The sequence below is a fragment of the Ammospiza nelsoni genome, chromosome 17 (assembly GCF_027579445.1).
Source record: "Ammospiza nelsoni isolate bAmmNel1 chromosome 17, bAmmNel1.pri, whole genome shotgun sequence".
NCBI lineage: Eukaryota > Metazoa > Chordata > Aves > Passeriformes > Passerellidae > Ammospiza > Ammospiza nelsoni.
Window position 1 is genome coordinate 12,170,198 of NC_080649.1, and position 22,651 is coordinate 12,192,848.

Sequence of the window (22,651 nt, forward strand, 5' to 3'; positions counted from 1 at the left end):
ATTTGTCAGGTGTGGTTTCACCACTCTTAGATAGCATAGAACAAGGCAATTTCCAATTAGTTCAGGTGAAAGTACTTGTACTTGAAATAACTGCACCCTTACTGTATTTTTTGCACAACCTGGTCTACTGAAATAGACATTTCATATGTTTTTACAACACCCTCTTTGAAACCAGGTCTGAGGAAACAGTTACCTGCACACCTCAGTTAAAAAAAGCAAGCAAGCAGACAAGCCAAAAGATGTATTTGAACTGGGTTTCTAACATTAGCTCATGTAGCACAAGATAACTTACCAGAGGGTAAATAGGTGAAATATTCAAGCAAACTCCATTAAAATGACTGTTCTATATTTAGATGTACAAGCATATTTTTATATCGGTTGTGAATCATTCTACTGAAAGCAAAAGAACTTCAAAGCTGTATCTCCTGTCATAATTTGGCCATCAGAAGTTTTATTACTGATGATTATGCATGAGTCAGAAAAGAGAAAAAAAAAATCAGCTGAAATTCCAGATCCTTGGAAACAGCAGTATCAGCTTGCTGGCTTCTAGCTGGGGGAGCCAAGTCAAACAATTGGCTTTTACAGAGAATCCAAAATCTTAAAAGCTTTGTCTTACTTAGGGGATAAAAAATTAAATAGAATTTATCCTAATGATAGCTATTTCATGTCTAGAAATAATTTTTTTTCTTAAAAACTCAAATATTCTTGTATTTATTCCCCTTAAAACCCCCTGCAGTCAGAAGGGCCCAGATTTACCCAGTTTTGCCATTCTAACACACTCCATTGCAGTCTATTATCCAACACACAAGCTAGTGATAATAATTATAGATCATCATGTCTAAAACTCACTAATACTGATATCACATGCAAAAGTGGAAAAGGTAAAAAAAAAACCCTGCCTGTTGAGTGTCACATTAAATCTGCCAGGTGAAAGAAAACCCCTGACTATAACAGAGCATTGACTGAGCTGGCAGAATAAGAGGTAAAGAGGTAATGCAGCATTGCCTCAGCCATTGGAATTATGTCACCCATTGATTTCCAAAATAAAGGCCAGTGAGAAAAAATTATTCAGGCGGCAAGGCAGAATAACCACTTGTTTCTGAGCTGAAGTAAAACTATTTTGTTAAGGTATTTTTCTTGTTATAATTGTCTTTTTGGTCAATGGGGAAGACATTCCATGTCATTACCCTCCCTCTTGCCCCTGAGGGGTCACTCAGCAGGTATTTGATGATATCTGCACTTATTAGCAAGAATTAGGGGCAAGTTAAGAGAACAAACTTTTGCAATAGCAATAACCAAATACGTTGCAGCTGTCTGCAGCCTCCTGAGCAGCTGGCAGGTTTCACCAACAACGTTTATTGGCATGACCAATGGATTAAAAGGAAAACCAATTTAATCCAAAATTGCACGAAGGAGATCACCTTGGGTGCCATCAAAAGGCATAGAGAGGACAATGAAGCCATCAGGCCTGGCCACCATGGGTTTAAAAAGGCAGGTCCTGCTTGACTGGCCTGATGTCCCCCTAAGGTGGCCTGCTCAATGGATGAGGGCAAGGCTGTGGATGTGTCTGCCCAACAGCATTTCCCACAGATCTGTCCTGGGAGCTGGCTGGTCCTGGCTTGGATGGGTGCAAGGTTCTCTGTGTGAAATCTGGGTGATGCTCTCTGTATGACATTTGGGTGATGACCAGGCTGAGGGTGGGCAGTGGAGCTGCCCCAGCAGAATTCCCCAGGGCTCAGTACTGTCACAGACCTATTTTATGAAAAATCCTTTTGCCAGGATCTTTTCTTCTGAGAAGCTGGGAAGCTTCAACTTCTCCATGTTTTGCTGCTCTGGAGTGTGATTTGGAGAACTGTTTACCCAGCATGTGAAATTGTTTTTACTTGATGACCAATGATAGCCACCTGTGTCGAGGCTGTGAGCAGTCACAAGATTTTATTATCATTCCTTTCCTTTCTAGCCTTCTGACATCTCCTTTCTCTTTTCTTTTAGTACAGTTTTAGGATATACTTTTAGTATATAGTTTTAATATAATGTATATAATAAAATAATAAATCAGCCTTCTGAAACATGGAGTCAAGGGTCTCATCTCTTCCCTTATCCTGGGACCCCTGTGAACACCACCACGAGCTCTGTCCAACAGCTTTATCCACACTCTGGATGGGGATTGAACATCCCTCAGGAAGGTTGGGGATGACACCAAGGCCCTGCAGAGGGCCCTGGCCAGGCAGGCTGGGCCCAGAGCAGTGGTCAGAGGAGTCCAAGTCCCCTTCGGCCACCAAGGGTGGGTTCTGCTCTTTGGCCACCAGAAGCGCCTGCAGCAGGAAAGGCCCTGGGGGTGCTGAACATGATCCAGCCATGACACCTGGCCTGGATCAGCCACAGTGAACATGATCCAGCCATAACACCTGGCCTGGATCAGCCACAGTGAACATGATCCAGCCATGACACCTGGCCTGGATCAGCCACAGTGAACATGATCCAGCCATAACACCTGGCCTGGATCAGCCACAGTGTGACCAGCAGCACCAGGACAGTGACTGACCCCCTGCGCCACAGCTGAGGCCTCACCTCAAATCCTGGGATCGCTTTTGGGCTCCTCATACCATGAAGGACATGGAGGGGCTGGAGTGTGTCCAGGGCAGGGAACGGAGCTGGGGAAGGGGCTGGAGAACCAGCAGGAGCAGGGGCTCAGCCTGGAGGAGGCCCAGGGGAATCTTCTCATTCTCTACAAGTTCTTGGCAATAGGTTGTAGCCAGGTGGGGGTCGGGCTCTGCTCCCAGGCAACAGAACAAGAGGAAATGGCTTCAAGCTGTACCAGGGGAGATTTAAATTGGATGTTAGAAAGGGGCTGTCAAGCCCTGGAACAGGCTGCCCAGGGAAATGGTTGAATCATCATCCCTAGAGGTATTTGAAAAGGGGAAATTAAAAATTAAGCATAGATGTGGCACTTAAGGATGTGGATTAATGTTGGACTTGGCAGTGCTGGGTTAACAGTCAGACTTGATAATCCTAAAGGTCTTTTCCAAGAAAGAGTTCTATGATTCTATGATTTCCAGACTTTTAAACATTGTTTACAAAAATGTTCAGCTATCAAAACAATAAAGACCATATGCATCACTAACACCACCATTTCACATGTGCTAAAAGCACTTTTGATACAAAAGGGAGAAAAACTTTTCAACTCTCAGACTGAGAGAAGAAATGTTAGATATGGTCTCTCAAAAGCAAGACAAGATGCACTCAGATGAATAGGATTGCAATAGTAAAACAAATTCATCCTCCACTCACAAAGCACTGGGAGCACAGTACTAGGAACAGGAGAGGCAGAACAACACAATCAAGCCAGAGTAAATCTGCATTTAAGCTAAATCATCTCCTTACTGCATTTCAAAGAGGCAATTCAGCCAATGTAAACAGAAATTAAGCTCTGCTTTCCACTAGATCGTAATGTAAAACCAACAGAAACAGCCATCCACCACTGCAGGCAACACTGGAAGAACTTAGACCGCTCCTCATTGCTATTTCAAATGTATTCAAATAAAACCTACCAAATTACAAAAGCCTTTTTCGTGTAAAGTGACTCAACAAATCCATAGCATTCCCCAAGACTGGATTGCCAGAATGCCAGTGTGATTTTGCAGGTAGCTTAACACACTAACACCTACAAGAATTCAGAATGTACCCACTGCTAGCACTTCCCAAAAACAGCACTAAAACAAGGATTTTCCAGATGGGTAAAGCGATGGCACCGTGATGAAGTCTGCACCACTACTTTTCACAGCATATTCTAGGCAATTCTCTCAGCCCTAAAATAAAATGGAACACTCTCCAGATTACCACTTTTTCAGTTGTCAGTCAAGCACACTGGTTAACCAGTTATGGAAAATCAGATACACAGAAAAAAAATTTTAAAAATCAAAGTATCTTCAGAATAATCTAAGTTTAAAGTTAATGTACTTAAAGGTACAGTAGTTCCATATAGATTGAATTATTTAATCACCAGGCAATTTTCTATTTTTCTTCTCCAACTCGCCTGTTTATCACTGCATAAATCAGTAAGCAAATAAAAGCGAAAAAAAGAAAAAGGAAGGTTTTCCCTTAGTTTTTAACATGTACTTTTTTACAATGAACACAAGCTTAAGTCCTCAGAACTCTTAAAACTTTTCTGGTCACTATGTCAAAATAGAAGCACATTTTAAAAAATACTGACCATATTCATAAATAATCCCATCTTCATAATCTTTTATATAAAAGTTATACTTTTCCTATGAAATATACCTGTCTCTCTTTGCAGAGCTTTGCAGTAGTTTACTGAAAAGTCTAAACAATTTCAACTTTAATAACTTTTATTATAATGCCCATGAACTCCTCTTTCTCTGCTAAACGGAAATGGAGTTACCTATCTCAGCCACGTGATAAATAATTTAGCATCCGTTATTAAAATGTCATATATTGCACGTGTGCTTTCAAAATATTTTGTCATAAATCTAGCATTCCAAGCAACCAGAGCAACTGCAAACATTTGATATTTGGAGGATGGAGCTGATATGATCTCTCAGATAATTTTTAAAAAGTAAGAGCATTCTCCGCATTGTGGACAGCGCAGCCTTAAAAGAAACTTTGTAATTTAATGATGAGTGGAGGTTGGTTTCACATCTATTCCAGGAACTGTGAGAGGGCCCAGGAGCACACTCATCGTCCCTGCACAGCCTGGCCAGGGCAGAGGGAGCTCTGCCATCAGCACCCCCTGAGGGCTCCCATCCGGACATACGGGCTCCCCCTTGGGAATCAAATGACTCAACCGGGATGGGGACCAAGGGCAGGAGGAGAAACCTCTTACTGGATTGACACTTAATCCTAGCTGGCATTTCTGCCATTTCCCTTGCCAGGAGGAGCAGCAGGGCACTTTGGACACAAGGTGGGCCTGGCTGCCCTCAGCACACACAGGGGCTGCACTGCACTCCCTGCCTGGCTCCTGTGACAGCCCTGAAGCCACCAGTGGGCTGCTTGTGCCAAGGCAGAAAATATCTCCCCATCCACAGGAGGCACAGAGCTATTTATGCATTATTTGGACTTTCATTTGATCTGGTTTTTTTTCTCAAATAGTTTTACCCAGGAGAAGGAAGGAAGAGGCAAAAAGATATTTTGCCATTTAAAAATGCATTACTAAGTCATAGGCTATCATTCTAATAAGTTTAAGGTATATTTATTTACTGGAAAATAAGTTTGCATGTATATTTAAAGGAATTTGATACACATCAACATCTCTGTAACCCTGGACCTTGTTTGTCCAAGAACAAAAACATTTCACTTTCCATCATCTCACTCAAACACATCATCTCAGTAAAAGCAACACAAATCTCCTCAATAGAATACATGCAATTAGGAAAATGCACATGGCTGCTCATGTAAGGCATGCTCAGAGCTGTACCCACAGAATCCAGCCCTTTTTTTTGGTATTCACACATTCCTCTGCTCCATAACAAGAGGGTGTGGCAGAAGCAAGTAGAGGATGCAGGGCAGGGTTTACTGATGAATTTAGGAGAGGCTGGAGCAGCTGCTCATCCATTAAGTAAAATCATAAACAGCACACGAAGGTGCAGGACCTCTGAAGACAAACCTTGCTCCACAGAGATCTCTCTTGCTCAGCTGTGCAACGCAAAGCACAAAAAATCTCCCAAACCAGCCCCCAGATCTCTACACACTTCATTCATACACAGCCTTGGAATAAACCCAGTTGGAAATCATGGGGAATCCCTGATCACAGGTAGACCGACTTTCTGTAGAAATCCATGCAAATAAATAAACTGGCATCTTATAAGTCTATAAAATGTTAAAACGGCCTCATATTCAAAAATAGTTCAGGGTTGTGGTTCTCAACCTGCAACCCAAAAAAAAAAAAAAAGCCAAACATTTACATAATCAGTTTATAAAGGCATATTTCTGAAGAAAAATTCCATTAAAGTTCAGAATGTTACGTAATTACTGCTTAGAAGAGGATGATATAAATATTCCTATCAAATGTCCTTTGCATTATTTATTTTAGATACTTAGATTTACTTTAGGAGAAAAACAATAAGCATTCTGGTGTCATAAGCTGACCAGAGATACTGTAAGTGCAGGCAAAATCTTGGGGGACAAACTGCTCAAACCATTTAATGCTGCAATTCACTCATTAGGACAATAACTCAGATGTGTGCTTGATTTCCAAAATACCATGTTCAGGTCTGATCTCAGGGAAAGACTAGAAACTATAGAAGTATTCATACGAAGAACACTGTTCAACTGCATGTCTAATACCTATTTTTTATTTCAGCAGTTCTTGACTATTTCAGATCCATGATAAAGGAGTAACAAAGGCCTGGATATATCTTTCTAAGGAGAGAATAAAGAGGAAAAAAGATTGAAATAAGGCATCCCAAATTTTCAAAGGGCCCTTTCTTCTAATCTAACAGCTTGGATAATGCGTCCAGAGTGGCATTTTGTAATGACAGCAACTTTCCAACAAATCAATAGTTATTTAATTCCCAACAAGCTCTCGAGTCCATTAAACCTGATTACATTCACCCATTTCAGTTGGGTGCAGTTATTTTTCCTACACCGGCACTTAATCTATAACAGGAACTTATGAGAACTTTCAAAAGCAATTTCAACATCAATCAGCATAGAGTGAAAGGCACGATTTGCTTGTAATTATTTATTGGACAGGATGGCAGAGGGTCTGAGTGAGCTCCAGAGTCCGACCTTCACCCCCAAATTCTAATGGATATGAGGGCCTGCTGGATGTGTCTCACTGCATGGAAAGCAGCCTCAGCTCACACATCCCACAAGACACAGATTCCCAATACCTGATTAACGGCCACTGTGCAATGCTATATTTCTATTTTAGACGTACGTGTCTGATATTAAGTCTGAAGTGAAGAACACAACCCACAGTCTTCTATTACTGGAGGGACCTATACAGAAACCCACCTGTTTCATGCTGTGATTGCCCCTCTAAGGCAGCAAAGAGCTGGAGAAAAGGAGCACAATGAAGGTTTCCGTTTCCCTCACGGTTAAATTCACTTATCCCTAGCACAGCACAGAAATGCCCTAACACACGTTTGTGTCTTGACCCTGTCAATGCACAATATCCAACAGCAGCCACTCAGATGGTACAACTCCATCAGAATTTATAAATGTTGACTTTTCCTGATGTCTTCTAATACTGTAAACAACAGGATACTTATTGCTTAATTAGCATCTACACGATCTATTCAGAATCCCAAGTCTAACAGAAGAAAGTTCAGTAGCACCACTTTTTGATAAAAATAAAATAATAGCAAAAGCAAACAACAGCAACGACAACCTGGTAGCTGCCAGCTGACTCCTAAATATACAGAACTCTTGCCCTGCAGCAAGATCTTACATTTGAGGGCTCAAAGGAATTAATAGGATGTGTATAAATATTCTTTGCAGGTGATATATTTCTATACACACAAAACCACAACCCCTTTTTTCATTCCGTGGGACGCGTAGCATATGAATTAATGCATATTTAACACTATTCCCATTTGCTGTGCTAAAACACTTAACCTAAACACATCATGGTAAGTTACTTTGTCTTCTGACCTGCCGTGGGAATGCTGACTCCCTCAGAAACCTAGAATGGATAGCAAATCCTCTGCCCTGTGGTCAACCTCGTGAAGCAAAGGCATGAATGTTAAACAGCAGACAAATCAATACAAGCAAATATAGCTCAACTACACCATTTATTCAGCCATGAGAGATGTCAATACACAGATTAGGGTGATCCATCTTTTTGATTTCCTACTGTCTTCTCACTGACTACATGAGAGCTTTTGCCTGTATTAAAAGTGTTTGCTTTCTCAACCATAAAAATTCCAATTATTGCTCTAAGTGCACTAGAGTTAAGTTGCTTGTTGGAAGCGGCCTTGCATTACCTGAACAAGTCCAGCGAAGTATGGTGCTGCAGGCAGAATCATTGGCACTCCATAGGGATGTAGCAAAACTCCTTGAGACGATAACATGGTTTAAGTGATAGTATTACTCCCACTAAAGCTAAACACATCAATTGAAAGTTAGGGGAAAATCTATATACCAACTTCTTCCAAACTCAGAGCTAGAACCAAATAACTTCTGTCAGGGGCAAAGCCCACATCAGCTGTAAAAAAAAGAAAAAAATTGACGTCAGCAACACTTAATGTTAAAATTTTCTTCAGAGACAACAGATAGAGACAACAGCTGCAAACCTAACTCTACCCAAAAAGGAAGGTGCTATTTTGGGAGCAGCTTAAGTAACATGACTAGCCAACTACTCTTTATCAGTTCAGATTTTTAACTACTAAACACATAGAGATCAAATTCTGTACAGATCTACCGATAAGAAATAATTTTTCCTATCAGTTCTGGCATACACATGACAACAGTTACTATCAGAAGCCATTTTCAAAATAATCAGGTTTATCATGATCGCATAATTAGACATTTTCCTGGATTTATAAACTGCTAAACAATGTTCATGTGAGCATTTATACTTCAGTGTGTTATACTGGGGATACACTCTGGTTTGATTAATTATATTTTTCTTGTTTGTTTTGAATAAGTGAGCTAATGCAAGCTAACGACTTCTATTAGTGTAAATTATATTTTAATGGCTTTTCTAACCTTTCACAACATCTATGTTGTTAAATTGAACATAACTATTTGAAAAAAGAACACATTTTCCCATTAGAGTATTTCAACCCTGTTCTCCAAATCAACTTACACTACTGGTCTAAGAGACAAAGGACTGAAATTTATGCTGGTTTCTTCCCTAAATCAAAACAGATTTGACTTCAAATGTACTGCTTGCAAGACATTCTATTCCACAGCTCATTTTTACTTTAGACAAAACCAACTTAGTCGTTAACACCTGTTTTATGTGCTATGTATCTTCTATTGCAGATGTAACTAATGACAAGAATTACAATTGAGCAAGACTTTTTTATTTCAATGAAGAATTAGTTAGGTACTTACAACTCCATGTTACAAGCGAAATAATAAAAAAAAATCTCCTACAGTCTTCGAATTATCAGGGTGCTTCACACCACTAATTTCAGCTACTTGATTTCGTTGCATAATTACTTTTCCAGATAACTAATTGCAGACAAGATTTGATGTGATACTCAATTATCTAATGTCACATTTTGACCATCGCGGAAGGTTCGCGGTAATTGATTCTCGCGTACCGGGGCGGCCGCGCTGCAGGATTTGGAAATCTCCCTGAGCAGCTGCCTGCTGGCCCTCCCCAGTGCCAGCCTTACCCCTCTGCTAACTTTAGATGTGGAATTGTGACCCTCGGTGATGCTCCCTGCAGGAGCTGCCAGCCAGGCCAGCGATTGTCACATGATGGAGAGATGTTTACCCCGCTCCAGCTCCTGTTTCAGAGCTGCTTCACTTGGCTCTTGGGGATGATGCTGCTCTCACTGCTTATCTGACCATGCTCAGCTATAAATCCTATTTCTTGGTCTTATCTTACCAAGGAAGAGAAACACTGCAGTTTAATTACTAAACAAGCTGACACATCATAGATTTTTTTTTTTTCCAAAAGATTGTCATTAATTCCAATACGAAACCAGCCACTAGCTTGCACACAGAAATACATCAACAAAATGTATATATGAGAAAGCAAGTTGCAGTCACAACTCACTTATTAAAAATACTTAATTTCTAAAAAAAAATAAAAGTTCATTTTAACTATTCCTTATTTTTTTCATCTAGCAGAGTGAGCTGCATTTGAAAAGAAAGCAGATTTCTTTCACCCAGGAATGGAGATTATAAAATGGATTCTGCAAGCTTTACCCAAATGACTCCAGTGGGACAACTGACATAAACACAGACTGTTAAATTGCTCTGTAAAATACCTGGCAGGATTTTTTGTTTCAGCATGCACATATTTGATAAGATGTTAGAAAAACCTGAGGAGGAAGATTTGCACAGGAAAGCGCAGGCTCAAGGGAAGCTTTTCTGTGATCTATTTTGGGACAGATTTTTTTGAACATTTTCTTTAATTATTTTGGCACAAGGCAACCTGCTGATGAAATTTCCTGATGACACAAAGTTGGAAGGTACTGTCAAAACTGGAAAGGATAAGGATGTTATATAGAATGAACTGCTAAATCTTGTGGGCCGCATTAATCAAAATTCAATAATACAAAATGCAAGATCATGCTCCTCCTAATGACAGAAACTTCAGAGCTAACCTCAGGAGGAAGAAAAGCAAGATCTCATTGCATCTGTTTAAAAAATTTGAGATGCAAACAGGAAAAGGAAAATCATCAGTATTTCTTAATTTTAATTCTTAATTATTTCTTGATTTCTTAGAGGTACTTGCAATAGAATACAGTTCTCTTCATCCACATTAAACACAAAAAAAAAGGCCAAATTCAAATACAACCATTGTAGATAAATTCCTTTTTGTGTTCAGGGGAATGGAACAACTCTGTTGCAACAGAAACCCAAATTTGATTTGTTTATCCCAGCAAAGCAATCTGTGAATAAGGAAGAAAACAGTAGGAGGAAGAGACTAAGCTAAGGACAATCCTGACACTCTAAAAATCCAAAAAAACCTAGTTATGAATAAATTTAGGCTGAACATATTTTTCCAAGTTCAGGTTTGTTTTTTTTTTTTAAGTATTTTGGTCTTGTCTAGTGAGGGTCTAGAACAGCCTTCCAAATCCACAGTAACAGAAAAGGGTGGCTTCTAACAGAATATGATGCAAATAGCAGTGGTAGTGTGAACTCAGCAGCTTCCAGGAGGACACTTCCAGCCCTTTGCAAGCAGTATCACTATAAACATTGCAGAATAACACAAACATCAAATGTCTGAGAAGCATTGCCATTTCCTACAGCCCAGATAGCAATACACAAAAACAAACGTTGGAAATAAACCGTGATTACCTGTTTTAATGCAAGGATGCTTTGCTTGCCTCACTATAACAACATGTTTCTAAATGTCTGGGTGTGGGGCACTGCCCTGGTGGCTGGGCTCTGAGGTGATGTCCCATGCGTGCACCAGCTATCTAAGGTCTCACAAAAGCACAACAGAGCTTTACTTGCGTCTCTGCCCCAGGATCAGAACTTCTGCCAATGCCTCTACATCAGCTCCACCACCTCAGATCAACACATTTGCTCTCCCTTCCCAGCCACACAAAAAGGAAATTTCTTCACTTGAGTTTTGCAGTTGGCCATTAGTATCAGTGGTCACTCCTGTTCTGCTGCAATGTGTTGAATAAATGAAATTTGACCACTAAGAGTGCTGAGGAATGAGAGAATGAGCCAGAAGACATGCTTCTAAATGTCTGGGTGTGGGGCACTCCAGATGCAAGCTCTGCCCTGGTGGCTGGGCTCTGAGGTGATGTCCCATGTGTGCATCAGCTACCTAAGGTCCCACAAACCTCTGAATCAAAACCACAGAAGCACAACAGAGCTTTACTCACATCTCTGCCCCATGCCAGGCTCAGAAATTCTGCCAATGCCTCCACAGGAGCTCAACACATTTGCTCTCCCTTCCCAGCCACACAAAAAGGAAATTTCTTCACTTGAGTTTTGCAGTTGGCCGTTAGTATCAGTGGTCACTCCTGTTCTGCTGCAATGTGTTGAATAAACGAAATTTGACCACTAAGAGTGCTCAGGACTGAGAGAATGAGCCAGAAGAGTATTGGTAAAGCTGAGAGTCTGCTTCACTTCAGCATGATTAAGGTCAAGCATGGACCTAAACAGTTCTGGGAGGACAAAGCCAGAATTTGATGTGCATGGCATTTGATACAGGGCATGCACATCAAGCACCTCTCTGATGTCCCTGGTGGTGCCAGCACCCATTTCCTACCCACTGCATGGCTCCTCTTCCCTGCAAAAAATTCACTCTGTGTGTGGGTGGAAAAGGTGACATCATCTATTTTAAACAACTACACAGCTTCCATTTCCATTGCATTCTAGAAAATTATAATGCTGTTAGGAAAAACCAAACAAAAGCCGCGTTAAGCCATTTTCATAGAGGGTATGTTGCTTTGAGCTGTTCCCAAGCCCTAGTTGGCTTTGGTTTCTTTCATTAAAAATTGTAATGGATTTTCTGAAACTACAAATTGATTTCAGCAATGAGAGAGGAAGAATGAGAAAGAAAAGCACATGAACGCTGGCTTTAGATGTAAAATGTATATACACAAATGAAATGCACAGTCTTATTTGTTTCAACTATGCAGAACTTTGCAAAAGGCAGGTTTTATTAATGAAAAGCTGCTTTTAAAGATGAAGAGCATAGCTTAAGCAAGGCAGGGTAGGAGTAGGTGGTTACAAAATTCATATGTACTTCAGGCCCAGCAATCTAATACCAAAGTCTCATGTTTTAGCACAGAACTGAAGTACTGACAGGAACGTTCTAATAGCAATTTCATTGAGGGTTTGTTAAAAAATCATTTAAATGGGAAGGAGATGGAGACTGCTGTACAGTATAGATGCACAGATACAGAAATAAAACTAGAAATATGCCTGAAAACTGGACTACACATTCAGGAAGAACAAGAAAAATGAAAACGGGGCAAGAAAGATCAGAGTTTTGATCCCACCTGCATATAAGATGTAAATGGCACATTAGACAATGACCAAAATACTTCCCCAGACAAAAGCAGATGCTTAAGTTTTGCTATGGTACAAGGTGGGAAAAAATGAAGAAAAGAAAAGAGACTTCAGCAACTTCCCTGGGGCCACAATGCCTGGAAAAGGCAAATCCCTGCAATGCAGTCATCAGCCAATCAATGATGTATGCTCTAATCAGATTCTGACAGAAGTAATCTATTTAGACCATCTTTCTGCCAAATAATTAATTCTTCTTAATGCCTGAATCTAGTTCAAAATACCACAAACAATAGTTCTTCCAAATGCTGCACAACACCCACGAACTTCAAATAATTTCTGCTTCCTTTCTACACTGGCCTAACTTTCCTGTCTCTCAGACCATGAATAATTCAGGCGCCACTCTGGCACCCTCTTCAGAGCTTATGCTATGCCATATTTGAATCTTTTAAGTTCAAGTCTCCCATTTCTGATCACCTTTCTCATTGTCCACATGCTCTCCATTTTCTCTTTAAGGTTTCTCAGAGGTTTTCTGGTACAAGAAACCCCCAAAACTGAAAGGAAAAAATGGTTTCTGAGTGTCCTAATAATTTCCCTCATCCACAACAACTTTAGATTACTGTCTCTAAAAAAGGATTACCAGCCACCAGCAGCACAGATGCTTTGAAGGAGAAGGTGAGTTGTTGATTAGCATTGCCTGAGGTGATCTGGCATTAAAGGAAATATTGACAGGCAGAAAAAGCTGTCCTGCACATCTCCCCCAGCCTCCCCAGCACAGCTGCTGCCCTTGTCTCCCAAAGACTATTTTCACCTTTCTGCAAAGGCCATTTGGGGCCAAAGGCTCTTCAAGTGCACCAGGAGCACCATCCAGCCCTGCCCCATCCTCAGCTGCTCCCTGTTCCCTCTGCTCTGCATGAGGAACGTGCAGGAGCTGCTCATGCCAGGTACCAATCCCCTGCCAGCTCCTCTCACACAGAGCAGCAGAGCCAGAACACACCAAGGGTTTTTACTGACTCCTACAGCAGAAAATGCCACCCATACAAATCTGGTATCTGCTGGTCTCATACTGGTAACCAGCATGGCAGATGTCATCAGAGTTGAGTTCATTAGGCATCTCAGTTCACACTAGAGAATAAGGCAAGGATATACAAACTGTTTAAAACTGGGAGAAACCACCTTTTTCAAGGATGTGGGATACAGTTGAAGTTTCCATTGAAAAATTACATTTGCTTCTAACAATTGCATTAGCTCTTAGGAGCATATTAAATCTAGCAGCAGGTCAAGATGAACCCAGCTGATTCTTCAGGCAGAAAACAACAATGCTTGAGCTGCACTGAAGTTCAAATTTTAGCCTCTTTCTTCTAATTATGAAATGATACTAAGTTTGGAGATTTCAAAGGTAAATAAATAAATCCAGTCCTGCCAAATACAAGAGCTTCACACAGGAGCAAAAACTTGGGAAAGATGTTTGGGAAATTATTTGTAGCCCTAGAGAAATTAAGGCTGTTGCCCTGTAGGCCAATTGGCCTAGCAACTCTTGAAGTGCAATATTTCAGTAAATGTTAGTTTCTGAGTACACAGCCATTCCTTTCCCTCTGGTTTCACCTTCCTTTCCTACTGTCCGTGCTGTGGTCTGAGTCATGGGCTGCTGCAGTACCTCACTGCCTGTTTACTTTGCATTTCTTTTGGAGTGCTCCCATAAAGTTCACTTCTTTCTCTAGCTGCACTGCCCCAAAACATATCCTTTTTTACCTTTATCCAGCACTTGTCATCCCCTTCAAGGGCTCACTTCAGCCCGTTCCTACCCAAGCTATTACTGTCAACAACTCAAAGATGCATGTCCTTTGTCTTTGCTTGGATATTGTGCTCCTTCACCTCCTAACCAAACTCCAAATGGCATTGATGCTTTCTCCTGAAATTGCCTGCTACCAGCTAAGACTTTCTCTAAACACCTCTGAACATTCTCTTTCAGCCTATAAAACCTCCTCTTGCCACACAAAAACACAGATGGGGGATGAACTGACTGTCCAGTGGAATGGTCACCAAAATCCCTGTTCCTCCGCAGGTCAGCTCTAATTTGTATCCATCTCTGATTGTAAATTCCCTTGAAAAGAATTGAATCAGGTACAAGGAGATCACCACAATTACAGCAATATAAAAGAGCCCACACACTTATAAGATACACATCTACTTAACTTCACTTTTCTCAGAACTCTTAAAGGCAAGGCTTGCCCTCTTCTACATCTTGGAAACCCTCACTCCCTGCTTAGACTGGACTGCTGAAGGATCAGAACGTGTCCCCTGACAGCAGGGAGAGTGACTTACCCTTCAGTGAGTCGCAGGACACCTTCACTTACATAGGTGATAAATGTATGCTAGAGAGAAGCAGCAGCTTAAAACTGGATTTAAGGATCCCTCTGTGCCTGGACTCGCCTTGGGCTACCACAGAAACCTAAGGACCTGTCAGCAGCTCTACATATCAAGGCACAAAAGCCAAGAACAAGCTCTGAACAGATATTCTCTGAAAAAACCCCAATATCTAATAGGTGTCTTTTAACTCATCTGCACTATCATACCAGTTAGAAAGATTCTGGATCACGGCCATATTATTATCCCAGCATTTGTGTCAAAATTAAAGCAGGATGGAACTGAAAGCTTCAATTATTCCATGTGCTGTGCTTTGCACTAGGAAAAAGAATGACATTGGACTGCAAGGCTACAAAAACTCCTAAAGCTACAAAAAGTGGTGGAGCACACCTCCACACAATTGTACAACTCTGCTTGTGAAGGAAGCTTCTCTGTGTGCCTCCTGGATCACTCAGAAAAGTCAGCTGCAAAACCGCAGGAAAATACTGTTGCTTTAAGTACCAAGAGTTGATTTTGACACACAGACAGGACAACTTATTCACAGCACTCAAGATGTGGTACAAAGTTCTGCACTTGTTTCCTCTGCCTTTTGAGCACTGCATTGTTTTCCTTCTCTTGCAGAGAGTTCTATGCTGGCTTTTGTTACATAACTCTTATCAGCTGGATAGCTCCACCAAATCACTTGAATTTTCCCTGTTGGCCCTTTTGAGAACACACTCTGTCCCATCTCCAGGCTAATTCAGATATCTCTCTCTACTCTGCTCTTGAGATTATCTGCATTTTCTAAACCAGCTGAGATTAGCCTCCAATCCATGAGGAGTTAAGCAGCTTAGAAAATTTTGTATGAAACATAGAACACTTTCAAGATCTCATGCTTGTTTGATATCGTGCAGTTACACAGACTAACTACTGAAAATTATGTACACCTTTCACAAATGATAAGCAGCATGACATCTTTAATAAAGTCTCAAGTTGTGTATATGCCTATTTCACAAAATATGTAGTAGAATCATACCTGCATATATCTTCCTTAATATCTTTCACTTATTCTTCTCCTTTGTGTGCTGAATACAGGATGACCAAGAAAGATGTATTTTTGCATGTATTTTGTCAGCAGGTAAGAACAGGCTGTAATCTTCCCTTAGGGTATATTAATTTGCAATTACAGCCCAGCAGCAACAAAAACATTTTTCCTTGCAAATCAGGATCAGACTGACTGTAACCACTACCCACTATTTATAAATCTTAGTGATATGCCCAAGCCATGCCATGAGAGCTCTTCATCCATGCCACACAGGATTTTGGGCAATATCTGAGCACTAAGCAGTCTCACTACCTGTTCATGGCCATATTCTTATGGGCACCAACCAACACCTCCAAGAGGGTCTCAGGAATACACCCAAGCTGTACAAGAGATAAACCTGTCCATCACTGTCACATCCCAGGCTTTAGCTGTGTGCAGATGACAGACATGACTGACAGCCACATATTTTTATTGCCAAATCTGGTCAAACAGACTTTTCTTTATTGCTGTAGTCAGGCTACTCTAACTACTGTATCACAGGAAGCTATGACTTCTTCTTGACCCCAATTAGAACATTCATTATTCATCAAAGCACAGTTTTCATTTGCTTCCCTTGGGAACAGCAGAGTATCACTGTGAGGATCTTTCAGTACAACTTCACCCCCTTAATACACTCAGGATTTGCTGACAAGTAACAGCTACTTATTCCCCCGAGTCAAGCTCATATTAATAGGACTGCACAGTGAATCATGAGCTGGTATTAAACCCTGCCTCCTGCCTGTATAAATACATCACTCAAGCACCCTACCATGCCAAGTGCTGTGGTTTGATTGCAGAAACCAGCAGAGGGTAGATATCCTCAGTGAGCAGGGTGCCTTGGAGAAACAACCAATTCAACCCCCAAAATAATAAAGACCCTATAGGTCTTGAAAGGGATCAGAGGGAATTTCTGTTCACTACTGACAAGTTTCATATTTTCAAGAGATAAAACATCAAGACTTGAAGGCATTAGATGTAATGTAAGTCATAGCTCTACTCAAGACACTGGCAGTAGTTTAAGTACTAAAGTTTAGCCAAGAGCTACAAGCAAGAGCATCTAAAGCAGGCAGGATTCAGGATTTGGCTGAAAGCATTAGAAAGCTCAGCTGACAGGAAGTTTGCCTCCAAATTTTAAAGTTAAGGAAGCTTTTTCAACTTCATTGCTACTTAAAATCTGAAGTTAATTCAGTCTCACAGATATTTGCTAATGCACTCATTTGGAGACACACCTATCCCACTCCTCAACTCAGTGTGGGATCTTACACTTGGCCTATCCAGGCCAAGCTAAAGCCTGGCTTTCCCTGAGATGGGTCACATCTCTTCTGCCCCAGTTGGGGTCTGTGTCTGAAGCCAGATAATGTCAGTGGGGTGCTCTGGTACTCTGCAGGCACCTCTTTGTAAAGAGCTGGTATACAGGAGAATTAATTTGGAAGAACAAAATTCCCTGGATTAAGCTTCAAGAAATCTTCCTGGTAACACAGTAAATAGCTCTCACCTGAAAGAAGCACACCATGTGTTTACTGTTCTCCCTTCCCCTAAGACCTGTTAAAATATTCTACTTATTCATTCCACGTTCCAGTCCTATGTATTCCTCAGCAATCTTGGTGGGCACTGAATTCATGGGAAAAATTGATTTCTAATGATGGCTCTCACAACTTCCTCAGGACTATGTAAAGCTAGGGGGATCATGCTGCTGCTCAGAATAACAGAGGAGGAGAGAAAGCTCCTAAGATCAGAAAACCAAAACACTGCTTTATCAGTGCCAGATGGTAAAAAGCCTTTCCTACCACACACTTTTTTACTTTTTGTCAATTCCATTTGATATTAGGAGAGAATAGAGAAATAATGGCCTTTTTAATCTCAGTTTTATTTAGGTTTTAATTAACCTGTGCCAGCGCCCTTGGAAGGGACCAGCAAATGAATGGGATAAATTTGTACAGAGAAGGACAACAGAAAAGGATTATTTCTATTTTTATTGAAATCAGTGCTTTAGTGAATACTCAAGTTATTAGGTGGACATTAGTAAGATTTTTATTGCTGCAAGAAATAAGACCAAGAATAAGTAGTTTCCTTGTAAGACCTCAAAAGTTGTCAATTCTCCTGCAGTGCAAGATCAGGGGATCAGACAGCAAAAATTGAACTCAAACTCTTTGACTGAGAGCATCTTACCTATTCTCGAAAGTTCTCAATAGTGATTTGTTCCTAACCAAATGAAATGACACATCTGATACTATTTAGTAAAGAGCTAAACCAACAAAATACATGTGACTCAACACCAGGAACAAATATAAAGAAGAAATGTAATATTCCTTTGCAAGTTTGAATTTGAGGTGCTCAACAAACATCAACTGTACAGGAGGTTCATAAGACAGGCCTGACTTTTGCACATCTGGATTATAAATGCTATTATTGGAACATCTCTCCTGCACTGCACTGACAGAAAAGCACTGAATAGCTGCTTCTACAGAGCTGTCAGATTTCAGGATAATTAATGAGGCAACTTGGAGTAATGGATTCTTACATAAATTATTTCCAAAGGTTTTTATAATTGCCTCTTTTTTTTTCTTATTGATAAGTCTTCACAGCCCCCCTTCTCAGATGCTTGTGTGACTTGGTACTGGTGCTGAACAATATTTGTGTTTTTGCACTGACATATTTGGCCATTTGTGACCAAAGAGCTAAATTTCCCGATTTATCCTCAAACCTTCAGTTCTAATTAGCCTTTTAGGATCACATGTAGAAAACACTGAAATATTTTTGCTCCACAGCCCTAACTCCTTGTGAAGCTCTGAGAGTCACCAGTGTCCATCACTCTCACAGATCAGATGCTGCCTGCTCTAACTCAGCTGCCCTAATCAAGCTGAAAACAGCTTTCCCTTGGAGATTTTATAAAACAGTGGCAAAGTTCATTTTCTTCTGGAAATTGGCACACATTACTTGTACAATTTTTATGTGAATAAACTTTTAAAACTATTCTTGAGCAAAATACAAGAACACGCTGACAGAAAATGCACATTCGCTGTACAATGCATTAATTTCACAGCAAAGCCAAGGCTAACACTCTCAGCACAAGTCAATAAACTGATCCACTCCAATAGAAATTCTGATCCTGCTTTTCTCACCCAGGAAAATTCATGCCTGCATTGCATGCCAGGAAAAGAGCCCAGGAATGCTCCATTCCCACACAGGCTTCTGGAGACACCTGCCTGGGTTGTTTGGCTGCACACAAACACAAATGTTTGTTTATAATGAGCACTTCCCAAGGGAGACACCCCACCAAACAGATATTGAAGAGAATAACAAAATAAAGCCTCGTCCCTCCCCAGTTTCTGTTTTGAGGGGTTTCTGGAAACACCTTTAAAACAAAGTTCTCTGCAAAGAGCAGCACCCCAGCATTCCTTCACTTCTTACAAAACCGTAACCAGAAGTTCCTGTTTGAGTTTCCATTTATCAAAACTGCAAGAGTAATTCTCCACATCCATTGAGGAGCATCTATTGACACTTGAAGGGGCACACCTGAAATGCCTGTTTAGATTCCAGGTAGGGGAGAGGGAGATTACAAAGTATTTCTAACAAGCCCTTGCATTAAAAAAAAAGAACACCAGAACAAACAGTGAAGAATCTTCATTCTATCCTGAAAATTATGGCTATTTTGCAAAATGACATTTCAACAAGCACCTGAAACACCACACCACATCCTTGGGATGCATAATTTCCAAATAACCATGCTCTTTATAATTTTTTTTCTTTGAATTAATTTCTTTATGTACATAAAAGGGATAGTTTAGTTCATATAATCATAGAATGATTTGGCTTGGAGGAAACCTAAAGATGATGCAGTTTCAATGTTTCTGCCCTGGATAAGGGACACCTTTCATTAAAGGACATTTGCCAGAGCTCCATCAGCCTGACCTTGAAATATTGGAGGGATGGGGCATCCACAGCATCTCACAATCCTCCCAGTATAAGGTTCCTTCCTGTAAACCTATTCTCAGTTTAAAATCATCCCCCTTGTCCTGTTACTCCGTGTTTTCACAAAAAATCTCTGTCCATCTTTCCTGTAGGTTTCCTTCCAGCACTGGGAGGCCACAATTAGGGCACCCCAAAGCCTCTTTTTCTCCTGGCTGAACAATGCCTGTTCTCTCAGCCTTTCCTCACAGGAGAGGCGCTTCATCATCATCTCAGTGGCACCCCTGGATTTGCTCCAGCAGCTCACAGGATGGGTCAGGCTGGAAAGGACCACATCTGGTGCCACCTCCCTGTTCCACCAGGGCCACCCCAGGGCAGTGTGCCCAGATGGTTCTGGAACATCCCCAGGGAGGGAGACTCCACACCCTCTCAGCTCTGATCCAGGGCTGGATGCAGAACCCCAGGTGGGTCTCACCTCACAAAGGATTTTGAACCACCTTGCTCCAATGGAAACCTGCATTCCTGAGTCAGGCTCAGTGGATTAACAACATTCCCAAAGCCTCACAAGTCCTGCTGTCAGGAGCAACCCCAGCAAGCTGCAGCTCTAGAACTGTGGGCAGCAGCAGCTCAGGAGCCGTGAAAATATTACAGGCTCATGTTCTGAAACATTTTTAATAGGTGACTTTCTGCAATGATAAAAGCTACAGAAAGTCTAATTTTAGGATCTGTTCATCATTTGTGTCTGGAACATTTTCTTCTACATTTTATTTTGAGGCAAAAACAAATCACATGCTGGGTAGTTGCAATCTTTTCAGTGATTTGCCTTAATGCATCCAGATACAGTATCGTGGATACCGGCGTTACATAAAGGAACTTCAAACAGTTGACAGGTACATTAAACCAAAACAAAATCAAAAGCAGATTAGCACACGAGCTCTTTTCCATCAGGGAATCCATCTGTAAAAGAGTCAAGTTCTACAGAGACATCTCCCTGTCTGTACAGCACAACTTCCCTTGCCCAGGAGCACTGGGGATGCTCTGCCCTGAGTCAGATCTAAGAGAGGCAAAGCTGTTTGAACCTTGCCTTGTCCAGCTGATGCCTTGGTAACAACACAAACCTTTACTCAAAAACACTTCAAGATACCTAATGATGCCTCTCTGTAGTAATAGTTTGTCAGTAGCTGTTTCAGTGATAAATGAAAGTTAATGCACATTTCTAATTTCTGAATTAGCATTCACAACTCAGACATTATTTCAATATAAAACATATGGTGAAATCAAATTAGTAGTGAGAAAATCAACTCAAGCCATAGAGAAACTTGAAATTCACCATTAAATAAAAACTGCCGAGGATCATCACTTTTTTTAAAATGGAAAGGCGTAAATTCAACCAAAATAAAAGATTAGTGTGCAAATACTAGACGACTAATTACATAATGTACCTTTACAAAATTACATAATATGGGTGCAGCTTATTTCCCTGTTTGCTGTTTGAAAAATAGATTGTTTAATAACCCATCAAAGCTATCTGTAAACCACGGCAACAATAGAGCAGATGTTGACTGTTGTCTTGTGCCTCACAGACATAATTAAATACAATGAAACACTCACGCACCCAAATAATGGAGGACAAACAAATACAGCAATGCTGCTCTATAAACATAATAAACCTCATTTACTGGGCACCTGCCTTGTATTAATCTGTGATATTTAAACCAGGGAGGAAAGCAGAGAAGGTATTGATTTGCCTGCAGACCACAAAAACTACAAAGAATTCCTCGCAGTATAAGGGAGCTGTGACTTCTGCAACACTGATCCCCACACTGCTGGCTTCCACAAAGCTCAGAGGAATCACCTTTTCTACTGTGACCAAGCCAGGACACGACAGCTGTGTTTGCTGTACAAAAAGGTACCTGAATTTATGACTCTGAACGATCCAAAAAGGCTAAAAAACATTCATTGTGCCTGCTGTGTAATAAGAGTCTTAAGATGCCTGTGGAAAACCAGGTTCCCTTTGATGGCCAAACATTCCCTGAAATTATTTCCTGTCCTCTCTCCTAGTCTGCTTTTAAAGAGGCAATGAAAAGCAAAGATTAGGTTCCATAACTATACAAGCAAGTGGTTTTCTGCTAGGACAATGTCCCATAGCATTCTTCAATACTCTAGTTCACATCAAAATTTCAGAGATTTCAAAAAAAAATCCTTATCTCCATTTCTATAATCAAATATACATACATATTTTCTGTCATAATATCAATATTGTCCCACTATTTGAAAAGGATTACTATGTAAATCAATACAAAATTAAGTACCTCATCCTGCAGTTGCTATCAAGAAACAAAGTTTCCAGGCAAAAAGGCAACTTTAAAAATGATCACTCACGTGTATTGTAGAGGAACATTGAAGCTTATTTTTGCTAATAAAAACAAAAATTATTTTTAAATGAGAATATTAAATAAGTTTTTTTTTATTTCAGGTAAAGAATATGAAACTGCTTTCTTTACTGCAAATGTATTTTGTCTTTATATTTCATTTATTTATTTCTAAGAAACAAGACAGAATATAATGTGATCTGCATCTCTTTATGGTAATAAAACCATGCTAGTCTCCTTCCATAGACAACAGTATAAAGCATAAATCCAAATGGAAAACAAATGGAAGTATAATGCCACTGTGAAGCAAACCAATCAACCCTAA

At 40.5% G+C, this 22,651-nt stretch overlaps 1 protein-coding gene across 13 annotated transcripts in view; it reads right to left on the reverse strand.

The window, feature by feature from the left end:
- RBFOX1 (RNA binding fox-1 homolog 1) overlaps positions 1-22,651 on the reverse strand; it is a 1,162,992-nt gene that overhangs the window by 234,075 nt on the left and 906,266 nt on the right. For 3 of the 13 annotated variants that reach the window (XM_059484821.1, XM_059484823.1, XM_059484822.1), the window contains one exon: positions 7,947-8,167. The exons of the other annotated variants lie outside the window; for them this stretch is intronic. In XM_059484821.1, the coding sequence (XP_059340804.1) occupies positions 7,947-8,033 (87 nt within the window). In that variant the 5' untranslated portion in view covers positions 8,034-8,167. The remainder of the gene's footprint in view (positions 1-7,946; positions 8,168-22,651) is intronic. 13 annotated transcript variants of the gene reach the window in all.